The 19404-nt window shown below is 31.7% G+C and overlaps 2 protein-coding genes across 8 annotated transcripts; one reads left to right on the forward strand and one right to left on the reverse strand.

The window, feature by feature from the left end:
* Nucleotides 1-4674: 4674 nt before the first annotated feature.
* Nucleotides 4675-9146, forward strand: LOC139869371 (TGACG-sequence-specific DNA-binding protein TGA-1A-like). Of its 6 annotated transcripts, none has more exons than XM_071857691.1 (9): nucleotides 4675-4854; nucleotides 5508-5645; nucleotides 5734-5808; nucleotides 6008-6067; nucleotides 6526-6603; nucleotides 6736-6799; nucleotides 6999-7282; nucleotides 7737-7958; nucleotides 8619-9146. In XM_071857691.1, the coding sequence occupies exons 2-9, from the start codon at nucleotides 5526-5528 to the stop codon at nucleotides 8766-8768; spliced, it is 1053 nt and encodes a 350-aa protein (XP_071713792.1). In that variant the 5' UTR covers nucleotides 4675-4854; nucleotides 5508-5525; the 3' UTR covers nucleotides 8769-9146. The 6 variants fall into 6 exon arrangements, with proteins under 6 accessions (XP_071713792.1, XP_071713791.1, XP_071713787.1 ...); XM_071857690.1 differs by having other exon boundaries at nucleotides 5525-5645; XM_071857686.1 differs by lacking the exon at nucleotides 4675-4854 and having other exon boundaries at nucleotides 5487-5645.
* Nucleotides 9147-9655: 509 nt separating this feature from the next.
* LOC139866243 (pentatricopeptide repeat-containing protein At1g71210, mitochondrial) lies at nucleotides 9656-15580 on the reverse strand. Of its 2 annotated transcripts, XR_011765343.1 has the most exons (5): nucleotides 15429-15580; nucleotides 11045-13864; nucleotides 10665-10724; nucleotides 10449-10566; nucleotides 9656-9823 (listed from the first exon to the last, which is right to left on the reverse strand). XR_011765343.1 is itself a non-coding variant. In XM_071854424.1 (2 exons), the coding sequence occupies exon 2, from the start codon at nucleotides 13793-13795 to the stop codon at nucleotides 11081-11083; it is 2715 nt and encodes a 904-aa protein (XP_071710525.1). In that variant the 5' UTR covers nucleotides 13796-13864; nucleotides 15429-15580; the 3' UTR covers nucleotides 10753-11080. The 2 variants fall into 2 exon arrangements, 1 of the variants encoding a protein (XP_071710525.1); XM_071854424.1 differs by lacking the exons at nucleotides 9656-9823; nucleotides 10449-10566; nucleotides 10665-10724 and having other exon boundaries at nucleotides 10753-13864.
* Nucleotides 15581-19404: the final 3824 nt, after the last annotated feature.

Raw genomic sequence — 19404 nt, forward strand, 5'->3', positions numbered from 1 at the left:
TACTACGTGTAATAACTTACTTTAATAATACCTATCATATTATCTTTATGATATTAAATGAACCCTATAAATTTTATTACTTAATATATATAAAAGTATATTTTATTATATAAATTTAATATAAAATTTTATTTGTTAATAAATAAATTATATTATTTACTCTAATAAATCTTTTAAAAATATTTAAAAATATAAAACGACGATATTTAAACTATATATTAATCATGTATAGATTTTTGGAAATTATTTTGAGTCAAATTTACTTTTGTTGACTTTTGCATATTAGTCTCGAGCATTAGGATTGTGGTACACTATGACTTGACCTAATTTGTTAAACAAATATTGACCAACACATAAATATATATAATTAATTTAGGTTCGTGAATCCGAGGCCAACCTTGCACTTGTTCAATGACGTTATATGTATTTTTACTACGAAATACAGTATGGTGAGTTTCATTTGCCTTTTTACCCTTTATATTTTTGGGACTGAGAATACATGCGCTTTTATAAATGTTTGATGAAATAGACACAAGTAATTGAAACTACATTCTATGGTTGAATTATCGAAATCGAATATGCCCCTTTTTATTAAAGTCTGGTAATCTAAGAATTAGGGAACAGACACCCTAATTGACGCGAATCCTAAAGATAGATCTATTGGGCCTAACAAACCCCATCCAAAGTACCGGATGCTTTAGTACTTCGAAATTTATATCATGTCCGAAGGAGGATCCCGGAATGATAGGGGATATTCTTATATGTATCTAGTTAATGTAAGTTACCAGGTGTTCACCATATGAATGATTATTTTTGTCTATATGCATGGGACGTATATTTATGAGAACTGGAAATGAAATTCTTGTGGTCTATTAAAATGATGGAAATAAATGATTATGATAAACTAATGAACTCACCAACCTTTTGGTTGACACTTTAAAGCATGTTTATTCTCAGGTGTTAAAGAAATTTTCCGCTGTGCATTTGCTCATTTTAAAGATATTACTTGGAGTCTTTCATAGCATATTTAGAAGAACGTTGCATTCGAGTCATTGAGTTCATCAAAGATTATTATTAAATCAATTTATAGTTGGATAGTGGATATTATGAAATGGTATGCATGCCTGTCAATTTTCAATGTAAAGAAAGATTGTCTTTTAAAAACGAATGCAATGTTTGTAAAATGTATCATATAGAGGTCAAATACCTCGCAATGTAATCAACTATTGTGAATCGTTTATAATGTATATGAACGGGTCCTTTCAATAAATTTTATAGCTATTATAAATTTTATAGCTATTATTATCATTAATAATATTATTAAGAAAAAGGAAACTGTTAAATACAGTTTAAATATTTTCAATCCTAGTTTAGTTCAGATATAAACGGATAGATGAATGGTAGAGGGGTTTGTCGGGTTTCGAGAGGTCTCGGGTTCGAGTCCCGGCAGGGACATTCTTTTTGCTGTTTTCTTAATGGTAGTCTCTTTATTTGCTTTTATTATTATTATTATTAATTATTATTATTATTATTGTTATGAAGTATTAGTATTATTATGTTTGTTATCATTATTATTATTAATAACATCACTAGTATCTTTATAATTAAAAGTTATCATTTTCATTTTTTTTTTTTAGTATTATCATTATATTATGATTTTGATTACGATATTGGAAATGATTAACATTAGGAAGTATTAAGATGTATATGCTTACAGTTAAGATAATTAAGATATAATTAAGAATATATAAAGGTAGTATAATTAGATTACCAATGTAATTATAAAACCTAATGATTAAAAATTATAATGTAATTCATGATTCGAACGAAAAATTATTATTATTATCATTTTATCATCTTTAGAATTTTCATTAGAATTATTATCAATAAAGTTATTATCATTTGTATTTTTATTAAAATTATCATTATTATTATTATTATCATTTTAATTATTATAAGTATCAGTATTATTATTAAAATGACTATTAAATTATATAAAATCATATCTAATACATATAACCTAACTCTATCATTATATTATTAGTTATCTAAGGTATATAAAATAAATATATTTAAGTTATCAATGGAACACAAAATTTATTAAAATGACAATTACATCACTAATAATAATATATTTGTTCGATCACAATTATGTGTAATAATATATATCCAAATGATATAGGTTCGTGAATCCGAGGCCAACCCTGCATTGTTCAATATAGTCATATGTATTTTTACTACAAAATACATTAGGTGAGTTTCATTTGCCTTTTTACCCTTTATATTTTTGGGCTGAGAATACATGCGAAATTTTTAAAAATGTTTTACGAAATAGACACAAGTAATCGAAACTACATTATATGGTTGAATGATCGAAGCCGAATATGCCCCTTTTGCTTGGTCACCTAAGAATTAGTAAACCAGTCTACTAATTGACGCGAATTCTAAAGATAGATCTATTGGGCCTAACGAACCCCATCCAAAGTACCGGATGCTTTAGTACTTCGATGTTGTTTTATCATGTCCGAAGGATTTCCCGGAATGATAGGGGATATTCTTATATGCATCTTGTTAATATCGGTTACCAGGTGTTCAATCCATATGAATGATTTTTGTCTCTATGCATGGGGCGTATATTTATGAGAACTGAAAATGAAATCTTGTGGTCTATTAAAATTATGAAATGATTATTTATGATAAACTAATGAACTCACCAACCTTTTTGGTTGACACTTGAAAGCATGTTTATTCTCAGGTACGAAAGAAATGTTTCGCTGTGCATTTGCGCATCTTAGAGATATTACTTGGAGTCATTCATGACATATTTCAAAAGACGTTGCATTCGAGTCGTTGAGTTCATCAAGATTATTATTAAGTCAATTATAGATGGATATATTATGAAAGAGTATGCATGCCGTCAACTTTCGATGTAAATGAAAGTTTGTCTTTTAAAAACGAATGCAATGTTTGTAAAATGTATCATATAGAGGTCAAGTACCTCGCGATGAAATCATATGTTATTGTATTCGTCCTTATGGATTAGGACGGGTCGCTTCATGAGCAGCGAAATCGCGAAATCTCGGACTGGAAGAAAACGCTAAATACAAAATAAACAAATAAAAGTAGCTTCTTTTTTTATTCTCTTGTTTGATGCGCCGAATTTCGCGAATGTGGTTGCATATTGCTTGACTGCGTATTCATTTTCTTTAGCGTTTTTATTTTTCTTTTACGCTGTGGCTTGCTTTGCCTAAGGATTGAGCATAACTTGGGCATAGAACTTTTGTCGACAACAGTTATCTTCAACGCTGCAAAAGAGAATTTTTTTGTATTCCTCTTTTTTGGGGGGTTTGAAACCTAATCAAGCTAGACGGCTCATCCTCACGCCGATGATTAGGGTCGGAGAAGGTTGTACAAGAACAAGAAACACTTTTTTTTTAATCAAGATGGCGGCTACTTGACTCGTAAAAAACAAATTAAAAGAAATTGTATCGATGTAGAAGGGAAAAAAATAAAATAGAAAACATTGTTGACAGAAAAGTAGCAAAGCAAGAGGCAAGGACGGATTTTCGAGAGGGCATAGAGGGGCATTGGCCCTCCTAAAATTCAGGATAATTAGTGTATATGGTTCATAGAAAAACTGAAGTTTTATGAAGAACTTGAAAAATGGTGAATGTTATATAGAGAAGGGTAACAGAGAGGATTGAGCACATTGAGCACAGTAAAAGAGAAAATAAGAGACGTCACTCACCTATTCCCATGTATAGCTTTTATTTCAATCAGCTACCTTTAGTTTTTGTAAAAGTTCAATTCAACCATTAATTTTACAAAGTAACATCCGGAGTATTAATATTAATATACATAATCATATCAAATCTATACTAATTCTAAATTGAAATTAAAATATAAAATAAATCTAGAGATACTAATCTTACATATAAAAGTAGTGTTTAACAAAATAAATATAACTTCAAAAGCTACTTATTTGAAAAAATAAATAATTACCTAAATTTAGAAATGTGCTTAATTATTTTCAATAGATAAAGCATGAAATCGTTAACTTATATCGAATGTTTTTTTTTTATCAAACTATATTTCACATTTCAAACTATTTTGGCCCTCCTAAAAAATTTGTTCAAGATCTGCCACTATTATACTCCTTGCTATACATACGCGTGAGTGAACCTTCATTCGCGTAATTAATAAGTATATAAATGACTAACCTTTTTTTTTCTCGTAAAGCTACTTGCAACTCCAACTTTATATACTTACAATTCCAAATACTTCCAATAAATCACTTTTAAATAGTACAATACCAAAGTTAAAATCTAGCATTTGACATATGAAGTCGAAAGGTATGTCCAAAAATCAAAATCTGATTAAATACATAAATAAAAATAAAAAATTTGAAATAAACATAAATAAAAAAATAATACTCCGTATGAGGGTCATGACATCATGTGGTATAATTTTCATTCGAAGGGCGGATCGGTACTACTACAGTACTACTTAGTAGTATCTGTTTACAGTGATACAGTCACACATTCACACCCACAAGTACGGAGTATTATATACTGTTTGTCTTTTTATGTACATAGCACACCGTATATAAATATTAAACATATATAAATATTAAAGAAACAAACAAATAGAAAAAAACATAGACTATATCTATATCTCCGAGTGTATTTATATAGAATTGGTATTTTCAAAAGGTGGTGTTATCTTCGAATTCGATTCTTCTAATCTCATTAATTAAGAGACGTAATTTAGGGTTTCGCTCCATAGATTTACCTCACTTTCTTAATTACCGTATCACTTTGCTCACAGTCAAAATACTTCATATACTTAATACATGTTTGTTTGAATCTGTTTTTAAGTGTTTGAATTTGTTCTAATTTGATGTTTCAGAAAATTTTACATCTATTTATGTTGTTTTATGATGATTTGAATACGTTTTACTAGTGATTTTGGTGAAAAAGTTCGTTCGTGCTTGTTGTATTAAATTATATTAAGAATTTAATGTTTTGTTAGAATAAGGACTGGCTTGTTTCAGATAGCTGTTGATGAAAAGTTTGACTTCTAGTTTACATAAATTTGAAAAATAGTACTTGTATATATTATTTAGTATGAAATATGGATCTGCTATGTGTTACCAGCACAGCTAAGTCAACCGATTTAAACAAATTCGTTTTCAAGTTATTTTGTGATTTTGTTTGAATCTTAAAAAGTGTATAGAAAGCTAATTTTTGAAATTCTGTTTTATATTTGTTATATCCGCTTTTTTGATTTCTTTGCCCAAAATGGGTTTTTCATTATTTTTATCTATCTATGTTTCACATTAGTTTGCGTTTATGAAGTTCATGTGATTCTCTTTATATTTATAGAAAGGTGTATAGTTGATTTGCTTTCAGGTTTGCAGATGTCATGTTAAATTTTAAACTCATTGAGTTACTACATATACATATACATTTGACTGATAATACAATATGAATTGTTCATTTACTCAGTATTTCAACTTGGATAGGATGGATGTATACGAGCCAATGCATCAGTTTAATATGTGGGGAGATTTTAAAGGTAACATCTATCAGGATGCAGCTGCTACAACCATGATTTCAGAGGTGGATGCAAAGCTAGATAACCAGGTTGACATCTGAAAATATTTTTTATTTTGCTTGCAACAAGTCTTGAGCGTTTTTCTAAAAGTATTTCGTTTAATATGCTGTGTTTTAGTCCGAGGATACTTCACACACAACAAATGGACCCTCGAATCAGTATGATCAAGAAGCAAGTAAACCGGCCGATAAGGTACACGATTCTGTTACTCTGCAAACAGTTCAAGACACCTCTTTTTAATATTTATCTTTACTGTTTGTATGTGTATCAATGGGACGGAGGGAGTACTATATTAGTTTCCGATGACAATGCATTTTGTGATTATATTTCATGCTACTTTGTTATGCTAATTTAGATACCAATCAATCAAACTTTCTGTTTTCTTTTACAGGTTCTAAGACGGCTTGCTCAAAATCGGGAAGCAGCTCGTAAAAGCCGTTTGCGGAAAAAGGTAAGTAAACTGGAAAAGGAATCAATTGCCTTTTCAAATTAGCATTCTGAAAACTGTGAAATATTCATTTGAATCCTTAGTTTTGCTTGAGATCTTACAATCAAATGTGATTGTCATGACAATCAAGTGTGATTGTCCCGCGTTTTTAATCCTAGCCAATCACATGTGATCGTCTCGTGTTTTTAATCCTAGCCATTGATTATATTGATCCAAGGGCTGTGATTTATCCCCTGGTTTTCAAGCAAAATTAAGGATGAAAATGAATATTTCCCTTCTGAAAACTATGTTTTGTTTTTAGGTTAGTAACTTTTAATTTTGATCAACTCCACTGAACAAAATTTTCTCTAAACTTGTATTTTGTAAGTTACATATCGTTTCTGAAGATAAAACTAAACTTAGGATGCCAACCAAGATGGCCTAAGTGTTATTCAATTTAACAACCCTATATTGGTTTTTAGGCCTATGTTCAGCAGTTGGAGGCAAGTCGTTTGAAGCTGCATCATCTTGAACTAGAACTTGAACTAACTAGGGCACAAGTAAGTATATAAGAAATACTGATACCTCAGCTGTGCCATTTATGCAATAATAATTATCTTTCAATATATTATTATCTTAGTTAATGATATGTTATGATATTTTAATTTAGCCAACAAGGTTCATGTCTGCAGTGTGCTTTAGTGAGTGGTGGAGTTAATGCTAGTCATCTTGGGTTCCCTGGAGCTGCAAAGGCAGGTATATATCACCCTAATCACCGATAATTCAACACTTTCGATGTTCTGAATTTGCAGATGCAAAAATATTGTACTTGTGCGACAACTAAAGTGAAATGTTGTTGTTTCTGACATTAACATTTTCTTGATTATTTAGCTTCAGTTGCTTTATATAATTAACATGTTTTATTAGTAAGTTGTTGGAAGTAAAGGAGTGTTAGTTAGTGTTGCAGGAATTGCTGCATTCGAGATAGAATATGAGCAGTGGGTCGAAGAACAAAATAAGAAAACAAATGGTTTAAAGACGGCATTACAATCTGCGTTGTCTAATGAGGAGATTGATAAACTCGTTACAGACACGGTGAACCACTATGGCATTCTGTTCAACATTAAAGCCGCAGCAGCCAAGGCTGATGTGTGCTATCTCATATCAGGCGCCTGGAAAACATCATCTGAACGTCTTTTCTTGTGGATCGGTGGCTTTCGCCCTTCGGAGCTTCTTAAGGTAATGGTTTTTGACTTAAAAAAACATATCCTTTTGGTTATCAATCAAGAATAAATATGTTATGTTAATTGGGTGAGTATCATCTGTTTACTGTACACAAAGAAAGAATCTCCTTAGGAGGTTTTCCATGACTCCTGCATGCATCATTTTGTTGTCAGTGGGTTGTTTTTTCAGTTAGTGCTTATTCCATCATAAATCAATAAAGTTCTTCCCCACTTACAATCCAACTGCTGTAAGCACACAGTTATCAGTTTCGGTTACATGCATGTCCAGTTGTACCTATCACGAGTTCTGGTGTATTAGATAATAGTAATATCTTTGTTAATTCTGATTGTTGTGTAACCAAATGAATCTTTGTATAACCAAATGAATCTTTTTTCAGTGATGAAAATTAAGGGCTTTAAATAGCTGCTAGAGGCTTGCATGTGTTTGATGGTTTAAAATTTTGTGGTAGGTTCTTGTGCCGCAGCTTGAGCTGTTGGACCAACAATCTCATGATCTATATAATCTAATTCAAGCATGTCAACAAGCGGAAGACTCACTGTCACAAGGAATGGAAAAGCTTCAGCAAACACTGGCTGAGGTTGTCGCATGTAGTCAAGCATTGGGAGGAGGTTGTTATGAAATGCATAATGCAATCGATAAATTACAAGAGCTAGTAAGGCTTGTTATTCAGGTAATACTATATGTTTATGTTTATGTTATGTATCATCAAATCAATCAATCTCGTTGCTTATCTACCTACGCTTTTTGCTCTGTTTCTACCACCATTCTAAGACTACCAAAATAAGTCAAATCTAGTTTGTTTAACACGTTTATCGATCTATTAGGCTATCGTTTTGTTGTAGTTATTGAGCCATATTATCATTTTCCAGTTTGCTACAAAATCTAATAATAATGTAGTAACTATTATCTTTAAATATACCAATTTTTTGTAACTTGTACACCAGTGGTATATTAGTTATTGAGCCGTTTTATTATTTTCCAGTTTGCTACAAAATTTAATAAGTTAGGTATTATCTTTAGATATAACAATTTTGTAGCTTATACTTCCAGTAAATTATTAGTTGCTTATACAGTAATTGTTTAAAATAATTCAACTAGGTTGTTTTTCTTCTTCTTTTGTTTCTGTTTTATATAAGGAAATGCCTTTTTATCATCGAAACATAGGAACTAGATATATTCATCTTTCTCGGCAGTAATATTAACGACAGTAATATCCACTAGCATACGGATTTTGTATTTTATCAACCATTTTTAGTAAAATATCGTTTGTTCATGAACACATTATATGTTGATGTGATATTTGAAGGGGGTTTTTTTTGTTTTTTTGAAGCAGGCGGATTTTGTTCGTCATGAAACCCTGCAACAGACACTACGGTACCTAACAACCAGACAAGCTGCTCAGGGTTTGATATCTTTAGGTGAGTATTTCCAACGTCTTCGTGATCTGAGTTCAGCGTGGGCTATCCATCCTGCCTTGTGAACCGGCATAATATTAATTATGCAGTCTATAACCTCCAACCACCCAAATGGTAGAGTACATGCTTGCTTGTGCGACATTGGTTGGTTTGTGTATAAAGAAAAGGAATTATAGTAGCAGCATCTAGTAAGTAGTATTTTGGGAGTTTTTCATTGGCCTTCGACAAACTGAGAGGTTACATATATATCCTATTGATCATCACCCTCATCACCATGATGTCAAATGTGTATAGTTTATCTTCTCTTTAGGACAGTTTTTGGTCGGAATTAATTATATGAAGATTCTACATTTAAGACGATTGTTTGTTGTATGGTTTAACGTTGTACAAAGTAGAATGGGTTTTTTTTAAAGGGATTATCACTTAAGTGCTCATTTTTCTTACCTTTTTTACCTCAAAAGCCATAATTTTTTTTTTTTTTTTTGTCAATTTGACCGAGCAAGGTGCCATCTTACTCCTTGCTCCCTGGTGGAAGCAAGGACAAGCAAGGACGCAAGGTGCTCTTGCGACATATATATATATATATATATATATATATATATATATATATATATATATATATATATATATATATATATATATATATTACAGTAGGGTTTCAGATTGATTGCTATACCACAATATTACAGTAGGGTTTCTATAGTATAGATTAATATTTCTCTTAAATGGTCGGGTCGTTGACCTTCCAGATGACATATATATTGTCTGATTATTTATGTTTTGTAAATCAAACTAGTATAAGAATATATAGTTTCTCCTTGATATAAAAAATTGTCAAACAAAACAAGACTAGAATAAAATAATCAGATTTCTAGTAAAGCATAACAAAAAGTACATTGCTAGAATGAATGGTAGCAACACAAACTATTTCAACTTAACAAAAAAGAGAGTCTCCACTGAATGTGATTCTTGGATGTTAAAACATTCAAAATATGTGCAGTTGAACCCTCATTATTATACATACATGTTACACAAAAAGTGGTTGTATAAAGTTTAAATAAAGAAACATATCATACAAGATTCCACTCTGCTTGCTGTATATTTTTGGTGGCATATAATACTGCATAAAGAAAGAAAGAAAGAAAGAAAGAAAGAAAGAAAGAAAGAAAGACATTATAAATGAGCAAAGTATAAGTTAGGTTATTTGCAGGCAGGCATTTTTAACCATGCATTTTTAATACTAGAAGCACTCATAACATCCTATAATTCCTATTTGACTATTTGAATGGTTGACCTGGATGCTTTTATGCTAACGATGGTTATAGTTAAATGCGATGGATCTTATCATGATAATATATTCAGCAACCAAAGAATAACACATTGATTATATAAGTATAGAAGTAACTCGTTTGACTCTCAATAGTCAGATGTTAAGAGTTGTAACTAATACAATCCAGAATACTTATTGTTAGGTCACAAGTTTGGGCCCAAAGTGTGTCTCAACTCAGTCTTAATTGCTAGCCATTATGTACGTACAAACTAAAGTTCATCACCACACCTATTTCTCGACTGATTAGACTCTATGATAATGCATCAAATATATCCAAACTAAAGAAAACATAACTGCACTGACAAAATCGACCATTTTTTAATTTAACTAACATGAAAAGCAAACTAATAATATCCACTTTAACAACTAATTAGATAGATTATAGCATAAAGTAACAAATGTCAACCATGCTTACAGGATTTATAGCATAGAAGAATGCCCAACAAACAGTTACAGGGATCCGATCAGTGTCCAAAACAGCAAGAATAATGTTTTTCCAAGCGTCAAAAGACTTCAAAATGCATAATCAAGCCCTGGCATCCACAAAACAACAGTAAGTTCCATAGTCATACCCCTGAAAACAACACACACAAACACACACAAAAAATGACTGAAATATTTAGAGTTTTACCTCTTTTCAGAATGAAATTCGAATTTCAGCAGCTGTGATGTCAATCAATTCTCATACAGACTGTATTATTATATTATTGAAACATTAACCAGCTGACATGTTTCGTAAATACAACCAATATACCGAAAAATTCAACAAATCACACATCTATACTATACTATCTTTTTATAGTAATTATCAGCATCAATCAAAGCTGATTGTTACAACAAAACTGTAAATAAATAGTATCAGGACCACTTAAACTGCATTGAAACCATGCTGTAGGCGTGTTTATTATTATTATTATAAGTGTATAAATAAATACAATAATAATAAGCATAATATTACATCTAAAAGGGGTTCACATGAAAAAATTCTAGGCATCATCAAAACTTATGTACCTCGATCAAAGTCTGTAAGTATGCAAAAGCTTATGATCAAGGCCGCTTATTATGATCAGGGTCTGTAAGTCTGTTAGTAGCTTCACTTGGTTTAAACCCTCTTCTTAACATCTCCTGAATCCACCAATCACCCTCTTCTTTCATACCATTATGATAATATCCATGCACAAACGTTTCATACGTCCACTGATTTGGCTCATACCCCTTTCTACACATCTTGTCAAACAGCTTACAAGCATCATTCAATCGTTTACTACTCCTTAATAATTTCCTTAGAAGCATATTATAAGTGTACACATCAAGTGGAAAACAGCTCCTCACTACTTGTTCCAAATCATTCCACTCAATATCCTCCTCTCGAAAACGCCCAGAAAACAAACCCACAACTTCACCAAGTCTAAAAATACGCGATGACTCATCATCAGTGGGCCTCGATTCCACCCATTTGTCATATAACTCTCGATCCTTTAACGAACATAATAGCAAATTGTTACCAATGAAAGACGAAATGGGACGACCCACTGCAAGTAAATCGTCAATGAGATCCACAATCTTGGAGTATCGTTTTTCTTGGCACAACATATATATAAGTTCTTCGTAACATTCAAGACTTGGTCTAACACTTTTTTGTTTCTTTCTAATGTCTAAAAAGTATTCTAATGCAAGATCGGGCTTTTTTGCTTTGCATAGACCGATTACAAGAGTGTTGCATATTTTTCTACCAATCTTTCTTGTTGTCAAGATTTCCTCATAGAAATGTAACGCGTCCGATACTTTCAAACCTTTTAAATAAGATTTTAATAATAAAATATCAGAACGCACATTCGGAGAAACACCGCTTCTTTTCATCATATGATATACTTCTTTTGCCAATTCGGGTTTATTCGCAAGACCAGCTCCTTCTATAAACACGTTGAACTGTTTACAATCGAGTAGTTCATGAATCGACAGTTGCTTTTCGAGTAACCGCTGAAAATAATTTTCAAAATTCTCCATTTCACACACACTCTGAATAACCGATAAGGTCAATGGCTGACTTGGCGTGTGACCTTTTTCTTGCATTTCGATAAGTAGTTTCGAAGCAATATCTCCCCTATTCAATTTGATAAACCCGTGTATCAAACTATGATAAGCACATCCAGTTGTAACTTTATTAAAGCGATTAATCTCTTCGTGTACGAAATAACCCTCTTCTACTCTCCCGGTTTTACAAAGCGCCTTGATGTAATTTTCGTGAATTCTATCATCCAATACAATATTATTATCTATGGCCACAAGAAACAACTCTTTCATCATATCAAGCTTATTAAGCTTGCATAATGCATCAGCAAGAATCGAAAAAGTCATTTTACCTGGAAAATAGCCCTGCTCGAGTGTATTTTTCAATATACGATATGCATCAACAACGCTCCCGTCTCCACAAAGTGTGTTCATTAAATAATTACACCCCATACTGCTCAACGATAACCCAATCTCACCTCTCATATCGTATAATCTAAGAGCAACATCAACCATCCCCGCCTTACAAAAGAAGCACAAAACGATATTCATAGTTAATTCGTCTGGAGGTACGTTACTTTCCTTCATCTCGATTATCAAATCACAAACGTCCTCGAGTTTGTTATCTCTCAAAAGACGTAATATCAACGTATTGTAACGAAAAACATCCGGGACATAATGAACAACCGATTCCGGATCTCTCGTCTTGTGTAAAAACTCCATGGCCCCATCTAACTTTCGAGCACGTACAAGCTCTCGAAACCATACATCATAAACATGAAACTCACCAAATTCATCGACCAATTTCCCGGCTTTATCAAATTGATCATCTTTGCATAGCCCATCTACGAGAGCCCCAACTATGTGCTGTCCACTTTTTAATTTCACCACCCCATTATCCATCACCCCTCGAAGATACTTTTCGGCTCTATCAAACTCTTTCTTCTTGCAAAAACCTTTGACTAATATAGAATGTGTCACCTCAGATTCAAACCCCCGATTCTTAATTTGTGTCGCAACTGAGTCTACTCCATCAAAATAATTCTCCTCCACGAGAGCATTTAAAAGCACATGATAAGCAAAATCGTCCAAATCGATACCCTTGTAACGCATTCGGCCAAATAATTGGAGCGCAATTTCCGGTTTGCCTGCTACAGCGTAACCCATCACCAAAATATTATGAAAATTGGACTTGTGACCACCTCGATGCTTAGCATAGTTATCCAAATAATCTAACATTAAAGAAAACAACTTTGCTCTAGACAAAATCTTGAAGATTGCATTGAATGTAGCTCGAGTATGGTGAAACCCAGGTTGTCTCCCAGCCCAATCAAAGAACTTCAAGCAAGACAAGACATCTTTTCCATAAAACAACACGTCAAGAACAAGTTCTTCTGTAAGACGAAGATTCAACCGTGATAACGCCATGTCAACGGCTTCAGGTTGTGACACAAAATTTACATCGTCACCGGTCATGCTTCTGTCGATGTTGCCATTAGACGATAGTATTTCAAGTATACGCTCAATAAAAGGGTTTCGATTAGTAGACTTGAACCATTCTTGAAATGTCACAACTACATCTTCTGCGTGTAATTTCTGTACTGGTGTTGAATAAGATGTAAATATTGGGTTTAAGTGAACAGTGTTCGTGATGGCAGATGCTGCTATCGTTGAGTAGTAGAATGTCTCGTTATTGAGAGGAGAAAGAAGAGCCCGAATGCAAGTTTGGTTCAAGTATCTTAGTCGTACCATAACTTGTGAAGTACAATTCTTGTAAGCTACTGTCTTAACATTGCTCCAAGTTAGTTTCTTATAGTATCACTGTCAAGTAAACAAACAAAAACAAAACAAAACAACATCAATGATCAAACATGTAAATTGGTTCGGGTCAAAACGGGTACGGGTCCAAACAAGTAAGATTTTTTAGACGGGTCAAACTAATCGGGTCGAGACCTTTTTTCCCTTAAAGCAATCAGGCTGTCTTTTGGACCCCTTTAAATCTAACAACAATATAAGTTCCCTTCTAAACTACGGAACTGATACGCAAGGTCATTAAGATCGAAGCCGGGATAATATGGAAAACTGCATCTTATCGAATGGAGCTTGCTCCTGTTCTTTTGATGATTAATTACAGTAATAAAGCTAATAATTAAGCATAAATAAACACCATATATAACTATCAATATGACTATAAATCCATCCACTACAAAACTAACAATATGAAAAGTAAACCATTTAAATAGCAAAGCAGACTAATCTTCAAAAAAACAAAGTTAATTAGTAGTTACCGTGTAAAGTTTACAAGTTTGCAAAAGATAACTAAAAATTTAAATATATAATCTACACATAACGAACAAGGTCATAAAGCAAACTAATAAGCTAATCATCGACAATAATGAAATTCCACCTATCTGTCATCGTAGCTGATTTACAAGCAGATCGATTAAATTTAATTTGAATTAAATCCAATCAAAAACATATCATAATCGCTAGATTATCAATTACAACATACACGAACAAGAGAAAGAGAAACAGTTAATGATATAATAATCAGATTGAGATTGAATGGAATTAAACATAAGCAACCAGTTAACAAAAGAGATAAGTAATTAAGAATACCACCTGTAAGCAAATCCTAATCCTAATAAACCAAAATGATTGCAGCAAGCTAATGATGTAAAGGTCGTGGATCGTTTGAAACAACAGATACGGTGAAAATTTGTATTATTAAATCAATATAAGTCATTGGCTACAGCCATAGTTATAAATCTCATATTTTTCCATCTTTCAAGTTTTCGAAAATAGAGAAGACACTAAAAACAAACCTTGAATATCCTCTGGAAATTAATCATGAAAACTTTCAGGGAGAGGTTTAATGTTAATGTAAAACAATAACCATGGGGCTGTTTACTTCTATTTTGCATTAAGTGCTGTTTTGATATATAAATCTGTTTGGGCATATTAGTCTGTTTAAATGAAGTGCAAATGGTGTTTCTTCTGAATCATCTTAATGTGCTAATGACCATTTTAGCGTTTCAAAACAATACATACATGTTAAATTAAATACTAATTATTTATAGCAATTTGAATATGTTGAATCCATCTTATCTAATTAATTAGATTAGCTTGTCTCAAGCATTATGAAGGATCTTATAGCAATTTTAGTGACTACACGACCATCTAATTCTAATAATTAATTCTTCTTCAAGTGAAGACAGTCAAACACAAATAAGAAGGAATTACGTCTCAATTAATTACACCATGGACCTACCTACAGACGCTTTCATTTGTAACTATGGAAGAAATTCTCGAAAATTGCAATAATTACATTCTTTTTTTTTTCAAAAAATATGTTACCCCAAATTACGATCTGGTAATCGCTCACCTTTTGTTTTTGCCAAGTCGGAGATTTGTTCTTACGAAGATGACGACGATGGAAACGGTGCTGTATGGCGGATTTACGATTGATGTCGGCAGAGAAGATGACTACGGTGGCGGCGGAGAAGATGACGACAGTGGGAGATACACAGCTTCAAGAATAATAATGGGGGAAAAGGAGAAATAGAGGAGGATGGAGGGTATATAGGTCAGTCAATAAGTGGGTCTAATTGGAAAGGAGTGCCTTTTATCTCTTCTACGATAAGTGACTTTTTTTTAACTGATTTCAAAAAAAAAAAAAAAAAAAGTGATAATTTCACTTCTATTTTTTATTCATTCACTATAAAATAGTGTTTCTTTTCAGAATTACCCTCTGATGAATTTGAATAACAAAATTGTGTAATATATTATTTAAGAATAATATAGTAATTTTAAGTGGACTTAGTAAAATGGTAAGTGGAAATATCAATCCCCTTAAAAAAAAAAAAAAAAAAAAGTTGCGACTTAGTTCTTTTCAATTTGTTAGAGTTGTTTTATGTTCTTGTTTGTGGCTTGTGTAATGATTTTTTTTTTTGATTTGATTTGATTTGGTAGGTTCCTTTATTGTGTCGGTCGACGCTCATGTACGGCGGTGATGGTGGCGGCGGAGAAGATGACGACAGTGGGAGATACACAGCTTCAAGAATAATAATGGGGGAAAAGGAGAAATAGAGGATGATGGAGGGCATATAGGTCAGTCAATAAGGGTGATAATTGGAAAGGAGTGCCTTCTATCTCTTCTAGGATAAGTGACTTTTTTTTAACTGATTTCAAAACAAAACAAAAAAAAAGGGTGATAATTCCACTTGTAATTTTTATTCATTCACTACAAAATAGTGTTTCTTTTTAGAATTACCCTCCAATAAATTTGAATAAGAAAATTGTGTAATATATCATTTAAGAACAATATAGTAATTTTAAGTGGACTTTGTAAAATGATAAGTGAAAATATCAATCCCCTTGAAAAAAGTTGCGACTTAGGGTGTGTTTGTTTGCTTCTTAATGGAATGATTCAGCGCTGAATGTTGAACCATTCAGCATTCAGCGTGTTTGTTTCTGACCTCTGTATGACATATGGTGTTGAATGGTTCAGAATTCAGTACTGAACCATTCAGAGTTGAAACACTCTCTTAACCATTAAGCACCTAATTTTTCTGTAATATCCTTCTCAAATCATATCCAGAACGTTTAACTAACAAGTATATTGTATTTTTTATTCATGTAACTCGTTAACAAGTAATTTTACTCGATTCATATCAGTCATTCAAATTAATTATCAAACAACTTTTTTTCATTCTGAACAAACTTTATTCAGAGGCTCTGAACGATTCAGATTCTGAACCATTCAGCGCTAAATCATTCAATTTTATCAAACGCACCCTTAGTTCTTTTCAATTTGTTAGAGTTGTTTTATGTTCTTGTTTGTGGCTTGTGTAATGATTCTTTTTTTTTTTTGGGGTTATTAGATTTGATTTGGTAGGTTCCTTTGGTTTGTCGGTCGACGCTCATCTACAGATAGTTTATCTTTTGTATTCCTATAAATCTCTAAGTACGAGTCTTGTTCCATTGTCATGTCGTTGTATCTCCTTTGACGTTTTCTTCTTGACGTCTCAGTTAGTAAAAAAAGTGACAAAAGAAACGCCAAATAATTCATTTGCATTAAGGAATGTATGAAAAAGTCTAATAAGATGCAAGTATGTGACGATCGCTCCAAATCCATATGGACGAACACGTCATTCATCGATTTCATTGCGAGGTATTTGACCTCTATATGATACGTTTTGTAAACATTGCATTCTTTTGAAAAGGCACACCATAAATGAATATTTAAATCAAAGGTTTTCGACATCTGATGATATTTACATATACACAATTACCGTAAATAATAGTTTACAATAGTACTTCCGTTGACAATGCAGTCAAAATAAGATACATGGTGATGATTTGATGAATGCAACGTTTTCTTGAAAAATATGCCATGTAAGACTCCATGCACATAGCTTGTCTAACATATAAGCAAACAGCGGAAGACTTCTAGGGAACCTGAGAATAAACATGCTAACAAGTGTCAACACAAAGGTTGGTGAGTTCATAGTTTTAGTGTTTCGCATAATCTGTATATAAAGGTGGATCACAAGATTTCAGTTGTTTCATCCAGAAACGTTTATCAAAATATTCTACGAAATTGAACACCCTGGTAACTAAACTTAACGTATATATAATTTATACCCTTTGTATAATCATCTTAATAATACACGCAAACCAACGTGTACGCTTCTCAAATAGCATACGTCCGTTAAAAGGCTAGCGCTCTAGCTCGGACGGGGATATCAAGCCCTATGGATGTGAAGACCCGGAAATTTCCGACCAAATTTAAACTTTAATCTTTATATTATTCCGACACGATAAGCAAAGTTTGTTAAGTTAAATCTCAAGAATTTTAAACTGTGTTCATACATTCATTATAACCTCGACCAAATTCCGACAAGTCACGAACCGTTATATATAAATAGATATGTATATGTATATCTATATTATTACTTGAGAATATTAATAAAGTATTAAACGTATAATACCTTACACGAACGTATTTGTTTCAATATGATTTTCGACGAAATTAAAAAGAAATATATTAAATGATTGAATTATCAGAAACATTGAATTATGATTACAAGTCTCTGTTGAGATGTCTACTATGATTTGAGAAAATCTATTCCTCTTAAGGATATTCAGAATAATTTGTAAAGCTATTTATAAATAAAAACAAAAAGTGTCATTTACGAAAGTTAGACAAAAGTTAGTGGATAATTGGTTTCCATAATATTCTGTTAATCTATTTTCAAACGTACAAAGACGTTTTCAGTTTAAAAAGAACTTTATTATTAAAACGTATATAACTTTTATAAATATCTAGAATCCCTTTTGACAACTCATTACTTAACCAGTATAATAAATATAATGATATTTATATTTTATTTTATTAAATATATATAACGATTTAAATTAATATTATATATATTTATACGCGTATTATACATACATAGTTTTTATACTTTTACTATACTTTAACTTTACCTTTACTTTATTTTTACTTTACTTTAACTTTAATAATTCACTTTAATAATTCATACTTTAATAATTCATACTTTAATAATTCACTTTAATAGTTCATACTTTAATAATTTATTTAAATAATTCATACTTTAATAATTCACTTTAATAATTCATACTTTAATAATTCACTTTAATAATTCATACTTTAATAATTCACTTTAATAATTCATACTTTAATAATTCACTTTAATAATTCAAAAATATATTATAAATAGAATTCAATAGGTTTCATTATTTCATAGAAACTTGAAAATATATTTCTCTAAACTCTCTCAATCGATTTATATATATATATATATATATATATATATATATATATATATATATATATATGCTCTGTATTATTTCAAGATATTATTAGTATACATAAAATATTACGACGGAGTGCTGTCCGAGTGATTTCAAAATAGTTTTTTGAATGAGTCGAAGCTAAGGAAATTATGGGTTATAGCTATGGAGGTGATGGGTATGGTTCATGGGTATGCTCGTGAGGTCAATCTAGTGTTTATCATCTCCGTTGCGTCTACGTACTTTCCTGCAATATTGAATCTCAATATTGATAAGTTCGTGAATTCGAGGCCAACCTTGCACTTGTTAAATGACGTTATATGTATTTTTACTACGAAATACGGTATTGTGAGTTTCATTTGCTCTCTTATATATATATTTTTGGGACTGAGAATACATGCGCTGTTTTTATAAATGTTTTACGAAATAGGCACAAGTACTAAAACTAATTCTACGTGGGTTTAAACCAGAAATATACCCTTAGCTTGGTAACATTAAACTACTTGTCTATGTACGGTAGGCGCGAATCCTAAAGATAGATC

Source organism: Rutidosis leptorrhynchoides, chromosome 9 (genome assembly GCF_046630445.1).
Source record: "Rutidosis leptorrhynchoides isolate AG116_Rl617_1_P2 chromosome 9, CSIRO_AGI_Rlap_v1, whole genome shotgun sequence".
In the NCBI taxonomy this organism is placed as follows: Eukaryota; Viridiplantae; Streptophyta; class Magnoliopsida; order Asterales; family Asteraceae; genus Rutidosis; species Rutidosis leptorrhynchoides.